At 41.2% G+C, this 7,530-nt stretch overlaps 1 protein-coding gene across 1 annotated transcript in view; it reads left to right on the forward strand.

The window, feature by feature from the left end:
* The window catches only part of LOC107121641 (lipase member M-like), a 28,372-nt gene that overhangs the window by 8,078 nt on the left and 12,764 nt on the right, over nt 1–7,530 (forward strand). Inside the window, exons 3-5 of the mRNA XM_015424598.1 lie at nt 437–635; nt 1,379–1,488; nt 4,219–4,355. Of these exons, the coding sequence (XP_015280084.1) occupies nt 437–635; nt 1,379–1,488; nt 4,219–4,355 (446 nt within the window). The remainder of the gene's footprint in view (nt 1–436; nt 636–1,378; nt 1,489–4,218; nt 4,356–7,530) is intronic.

Consider the following 7,530-nt stretch of genomic DNA (forward strand, 5'->3'; position numbering starts at 1 on the left):
AGAAAACTCTGATGAAAACCAGGGGTAAGTGCCAAGTGAGAAATCGCCCCTTGTCTCACTGAATTATGAAGCAAGCATTCTTTATTTATAGCCCATGTGTCTTATTGAATCAATGTTTAGATATGTGTTATGTATGAATCAGAGATCTGTATTTTGTATATATCTACTCTTATAAATAAAAATAAAATATTATCCTTTCCATCTGATATTTGCTTTCTTTCAGCACAATTTGAACATTACCACATATGCACTTTCAAAAAAATTAACTTACTTTAAAAATTCTTATGATTTGAAATCCAAATGTTAGAATTTGAACTACTATGGTACTTAAGTTAAACTTCTTAAAGCTTAGTGTTGAATTCACACAGCCCTTGCTATGTCTTAATAGTATGATTTGAGCATAAAAATGAAAGAAAATATTATGTTCCTGTTTCAGTTGTGAAACCCGTAGTGTTTCTCCAGCATGGCTTGTTAGGAGATGGAAGCAACTGGGTCACCAACCTGGACAAGAACAGTTTGGGCTTTGTCCTTGCGGATGCTGGCTATGATGTTTGGATTGGAAACAGCAGAGGAAACATCTGGTCCAGAAGACACCAAAATTTGTCCATACATCAAGAAGAGTTTTGGGCTTTCAGGTATACTGAAGTATTACAATCTTTGTAGATTACAACAGAGAAAAGCAGCGCAATCCTAAACAGAGTTTTTGTTGGTAGAAAGTCCTATTACATTGCAGCTGATTTATGGTGACGCCATAAGGTTTTCAAGTCAAGAGATGAACAGAGGTGTTTGCCATTTTCTGTCTCTGCATAGCAATCTTTGACTTCCTTGTACAAACCAGGTCTAAGAACAAACCAGGACTGAACCCACTTATCTTCTGAGATCTGACAAAATTGGACTGGCCTTGGCTATCCAAGTCAAGGCAAACAGAGCTACACTCATCTAAATCAGTTGGAATCATTGGGCTTTAGAAGGGTGTAACTCTACTTAGGATTACACTATAGGTAACTCACCTTATGACAGGTACAAAATTGAAAATCTTTTGACTTTTCTACTTTTCATACTGTTGGAATGAATAAATATTGAGTAGGACCCAGACTTAACTGCCACTTTCCACCAATTTCCCCTTCCCCCCTGCACACCCTTCTCATGCCATTCCTCAGCATCCCTGGTCCCTTCAAAACAGTGTCTCATAGAGATCAATCAGCTCCAGTGGGACAGGAAAGACAGGGAACTTCCATTCTACCACTGGAAATCTTAAACTGGGTCCAAACCATTATCCGGTACCAGATTAATGATAGCTGACACATGTTTGTATGATGTGCTACAAAACAAGTTTTGTATGTGAACTATTCAATGTCTTGATTTATTTCCCATGCAGTTTTGATGAGATGGCTAAATATGATCTTCCAGCTGTTCTGAATTTTATTCTGCAAACCACTGGACAGCAACAGTTATTCTACATTGGCTATTCACAGGGTGCTGCAATAGGTACAGTATGAGATGAGAAGATATATATCTAAAGATATCATGCAACATACAGATCTAAGAGTAGACATTTTATTATCTTAAGAAAAATGTCAAATTGTTATTTATCTGTTTAAATATTTGTACCTCATCTTTCCTTGTGGCTCAAGGCAACTTACAAATCAAAATCCAAAATACCATAGTTTAAAACCAAAGATATAAAACCCCAAATGACCTCTTCCCACTAAAAAGCTGCCATTTATACCCCTTTAAAAGTTCTGGCAAATAAAATGACCTTGAAGCACCACCAGAAGATTTTGAAAGATGTTTTCCCCTCACCTCTTCAGGCAGCCAGGCCCACAAAGTGGGAGCAACAATGGAGAAGGTGCGGGTTATGTTAAGTGGAGGAACAGCTACTAGGTGGCGGCATAGTTAAGCCAAACAATAAGGGCCCCAAGCGAATACGCTATACAGAAATACAAAATGCAAGGGTAGACCATAAAAAATTCACAAAGTTCACAAATTACCAACAGACATCAGTCTATTGCAATATAAGGCAGTCTATTGCAATAGACATCAGTCTATTGCAATATAAGGCAGAAGATGCCCCATAGCACAAAGAAACGTCTGCAGCCGAAAAACGTCCTTCCTAGGTATGCCAGTCATTTCAAAGCATTCTACCTCAGTTATATGGCTGAAAAATGGAACCTGGTCTCCACAATAATCTAGGCACAGCTCATGTCTCAAATGGAATCTATGTGGACAAAATAAGTTCCAATCATCTACCTCCTGATATAAATGGGCTGCTGAATTCTGAACCACGTGCATTATCTGGGTTGTCTTCAAGAACATTACAGTAGCCCAGGTTACAAAAGCATGTATCAGCATGGTCAGATTGTTTGGCTCTAAGAAAGGATCTGGAGAACCAAATGCAGTTGATGGAAGGCAGTCTTGGCCATCCCACCTACCTGCTTTTCAAACAGCACCCTCAAACTCTTAACCTGTTCTACAAATGCCAGTTCCATTCCCTCTCAAACAGCCTTACCAGCCAGCATCACCTCTTTCTTGTCTGGAATCCTTCACTTTGTTCTGCCTTATCTATCCAACCAAGGTCTCAAAGCCCTGGCTCAGAGGTAGGATGGGTGCATCTGGAAGCTTAGATAATGGAACACAGAGCACGGCTGCATACCACACCTATATTAGGTTGAATATTGCCTTTAGAATTTGATTTTTCTTGGAAATCACCAAAGAAATAGAGCAATAAAACTATAACAAAACAAAACCTTTCTTCAAGTACACACATTAAGAGCATCCCTTACCTGGCCAGTGTTTGGCCTTTATATATAAACAGCATGGGTAGTAGCATAGTAAGCTGCACATATCACCATTCTATATTTGTGAGGGGCTGTGGCTCAATGACAGAGGATCTGATTTGCATGGAGCAGGTCTCAGGTTCAATCCTTAGCATCTCCATTTAAAAGGATCCAGTAGTAGTAGTAGAAGAAGAAGAAGAGATTGGATTTATACCCCGCCCTTACCCAAGGGAGTCTCAGAGTGGCTTACAAACTCCTTTCCTTTCCCCTCCCCACAACAGACACCCTGTGAGGTAGGTGGGGCTGAGAGAGCTCTGACAGAAGCTGTTCTTTTTCAATAACAACTGTGCCAGAACTATTGCTTGCCCAAGGTCATCCAGCAGGTGCAGGTGGAGGAGTGGGGAATCAAACCCAGTTCTCCCAGATTAGAGTCAGCGCACTTAACCACTACACCAAACTGTAGGTGACGTGAAAGACCTGACAAACCTGGAGATCTCTGTCTGAGATTCTGGAGAACCCAGTCAGAGTACTGAGCTTCATAGACTAATGGTCTGACTCAGTATAAGGCTGCTTCATGGGTTGCTGTTCCATCCATAGATGAAAATCCTTCTATTCACAGAAGCTGAAAATCCTTCTATCCTCAGTTGAATCCAAGCCACTGTGCCAACAAATGCAGAACATGTATAAAAAAGGTGACTGAATCCATAGTAATATTGAAAACCTTTTCAAGTTTTCGAGTGACTTTATATTCCACATTAGTATCTCCATATTGGAGATTGAAGGCCAAACTACACATGACATCTGCCACATGAACCAACATAGACAGGTGATACATCAGGAAATTAATGTTCCCAAGTGCTACTGAGCCTAGTTCCACTCAGGAGCATGGTGTGGGAGAGAGAAGGAGTTTCAGACTCACCCCAAACCATTTTTCAGGGGGCTGGGTTCTGTTTGCCCTGCTGCAGGGTTCCACATGATTCAGTCAGTTCATGGCAGAGGATAGATTTTAACTGAAGACCTTCTGATTCATAGGGCAGCCTCTTTGCCTTTCCTCAACTTGTTTGGAAACATTACACAATAGAAAGAGGACTTTGCCAAGAGATATTTTAAAGGAATCTAAAGGTTACATGGTTGCAGAAGTGAGGCAATGTTGTACCCCTTCATAAATTATATAGACACTACAGATAATTAGCGGGAAAGTAGGATGTGAAAAGAGACCTGATTCTGAGCAACAAGGAAAGGGTGGCATTGGTCCAAAGTACAAGATGGGCTTCTCTAATAAACCATATCTTGCAACAGCAGTAGTGCAACGAGCCAGCATTTAATATTTGCAATACTGCCTCCATGTTGATGGGTGGATAATGACAAAGTTTCTGGTATGTTTGTTTTCACTGTGTGATTTGTTTTTACTGTCAGTGACTCGTCTCTTTGATTTTCCCAGGGTTTATAGCATTTTCAACAATGCCAGAGTTGGCTGAAAAGATCAAACTGTTTTTGGCCTTGGCTCCTGTAACTAGAATTAAGTATGCCAGAAGCCCTGCAGTAAAACTGATGAGCCTTCCTGAAAAACTTCTCCGGGTATGTCCTTCTTTTTCTATTCCTGGTCCTGCAAAGAATCACAAAGCAAGCCTGCTAAGAGAGCAATCCTAAGCAGGTCTGCTCAGAGAAGCCAACTGAGGTCTACTGAGTGGGGATTACTCACAGAAAAGTGTTGTTAGGATTGCATCGCTAATCTTCTAAACAACTCAAGGGTTTTATTGTTTGTTTGTTTGTGTGTGTCATCATAGCACATGCAATTTAAATACATCAACCATTTGCAAGTATGCTACTGAAATAATGCAATTTGATCTCTTCCTGCCATGCACATACAAGCCATGAGAGCAGAGCAACAACAATGAGACATTTCTGTGCTTATCAGGGAACTATTATTTACAAAACCATCTGGAAAAGCTGAGGGAAACATAGAAATTATCAAAACATCTATCTGTTTCCTGTTATCTTTTGTTAGCCTAGCCCCTCCTTTGACCCTTATACCCCAGAGAGCACTACGGTCCGGGGCACAACAGCGTTTAACTATTCCAGGCCCCAAGGATGCGAAGCTCACCGTCACCAGGGCCAGGGCGTTTTCGGAGGCGGTTCCTTACTGGTGGAACGAGATCCCAAAGGAGATCAGGGCCCTGCGGGACCTTGTACAGTTCCACAGGGCCTGCAAGATGGAGCTCTTCCGCCAGACTTTCAAATAGGAGCCGCCGCCGCCACCGTTACCACCAACTATTCCATTGAACATCTGGAATATGGGACTGGCCCACTATGGGACTGACCCACTATGGACTATGCCATTTAATATCTGGATCATAGGACTGGCCGTAAGATCAGAATACTGCTGGAATGGAAATTCACGCCATCTATGTTAATACTGTGAGCACCTTAAATACTATTATTGTAATGTTGAGAATATTTTATGCTATTTTAATTTTATGGCTTTATGCTAATTCGGCACAGTCTTCTGTAAGCCGCCCAGAGCCTGTTTACAGGGTGGACGGGGTATAAATATAAGTATAAATAAATAAAACAGCACTTGGGGACCTGGTAACAAAAGACTCAGTTTTAAAGGGGGTTTGATCCGGAAAGCGACGGCTGGGGAGGTGCACAGATGCTGGGTGTGTGAACGTGGATATAAAATCCGTTACTGAAGCGTACCAAAAGCGGACTAAACAGCCCATCTGAACGCACTCTGTAAGGAGCCTCAAAGCGGTTTACAATCACATTCCCTTCCTCTCCCCACAACAGGCACCTTGTGAGGTAGGTGGGGCTGAGAGAGTTCTCAGAGAATTGTGACGGGTCCAAAGTCACCCAGCTGGCTGTATGTAGAGGAGTGAAGAAGCAAACTCTGTATCTTTAGATTAGAGTCCGCCACTCTTAGCTACTACACCATGCTGCCTCCACCATGCTGTGTCAACTGAAGCAAAATGGGCTCCATGCTTAAGTCAGAGTCCGCTGTGAGTTCCATATAAGCTGATAGGCACTCTCTCAAGCAGGGATGTCAAACTCATTTGTTCTGAGGGCTGCATCTGACATAAATGAGACCTTGTTGGGCTGGGCCATGTGTGTCATAAAATGTAATGCCAGGTAGCGGAGATATAAGCTTTATAAAGGACACTAACACAAAGGGTTTTTTATTTAAAATAAAGACATGCTTAAAACATTAGCACTCTTGCAATATTTTCTTTATTTAACAGTGTCTGATAACTGACACCTCTTGCTCTGTATTATTGCATCAAAATGTCTGTGTTGTTGCAATCTTGAGTATGCTGTTCAGGTGTGTATCTTCTGGGAAATGCGACTGGCCCACTATGGACTATGGATTATGCCATTTAATATCTGGACCATTTTTAAAAAATTATTTTTAAATTTATATCCCGCCCTCCCCGAAGGCTCAGGGCGGCTCACAAGGGGCATAATGGGACTGGCCATAAGATCAGGAGATTGCCGGAATGGAAAGCCACGCCATCTATGTTAATACTGCAAGCGCTTTAAATGTTATTCTTGTAATGCTAAGAATATTTTATATTACTTTAATGTTTTATGGTTTTATGCTAATTCGGCCTACTTTGCCATCTTCTGTAAGCTGCCCAGAGCCTGTTTACAGGGTGGGCGGGTTATAAATATAAGTATAAATAAATAAATAAATATAAAGCCCACAAACCCACCTACAGCTGAAAGCAAGCTGTCTCTTGTTAACTCACAATGCTGCAAAACTGGAGGTGCACTTGCTTGGGAGTCGACTGGTCTGGGAATTCCCCCCCCCCTCCAGAATTAAGAATTACAAAAATTACAAACCTTACTTCTGCCCATTTCAATATTATCAGATGAGAGTAGGAGAATGGTACCTCTGTATCAAATAAAAGCCAGAACAAGGAGTACACAATTCTATTTTTCTATCTCTAATGGGATGTAAAGAACACTTTTTTAAAACAAAAACTCTGTCATTACACCTTTTTCATGTGATTTCTCTGCAGTTGGAAATGCTTCCAAAATCACTGATCAAATATAAAGCACATTGACTATGTCAGCAATATACATGTTATAATAAATCTTTGGGCAAAAATTCAGGGCAGCAACAAGTGCATTAAATAGCCAAGCTGAAACTCAGTACTGCCATCTGGTGTTCAGTTCCCTAATCCCAGGCTGTGTGAATGTATTTAACAACCACGGATGGTATACTAGTTAGTGCTACTACAGGAAGTATGATAAAGTGAAATTCTTATCTTTTAAAAGGAAATTTTAAAAGGAAATTAACCCCTTTAGTTAAAGAAGAAGAGATTGGATTTATACCCCGCCCTTCACTCAGAGTCTCAGAACAGTTTACAAACACCATTCCCTAAGGGTTTTTTCGTAGAAAAAGAGCTGCAGAAGCTCATTAGCATACAGTATGCTAATGAGCTACTAGGCTATTAGCATAATAGTCATTAGCATATGCAACACCCCCTGACATCACTGGAAGTGATGTCAGAAGGGGAAGCAAAAGGGGGGAAAGCATCTTCAAAAGCATTCCCTTCCCTTCCCCTAGAGTTGGGCTGCAGAAGGAGGAAAAAAGGAAGGAAAGAGAGAGAGAGAGTAGAGAGAAGGAACGAAGAGTTGGGCTGCAGAAGGAGGAAAAAAGGAAGGAAAGAGAGAGAGAGAGTAGAGAGAAGGAACGAAGGAAGGAAAGAGAGAGAGAGAGTAGAGAGAAGGAACGAAGGAAGGAAAGAGT

This window comes from Gekko japonicus, unplaced genomic scaffold, assembly GCF_001447785.1.
Source record: "Gekko japonicus isolate JY-2015 unplaced genomic scaffold, Gekko_japonicus_V1.1 scaffold422, whole genome shotgun sequence".
NCBI lineage: Eukaryota > Metazoa > Chordata > Lepidosauria > Squamata > Gekkonidae > Gekko > Gekko japonicus.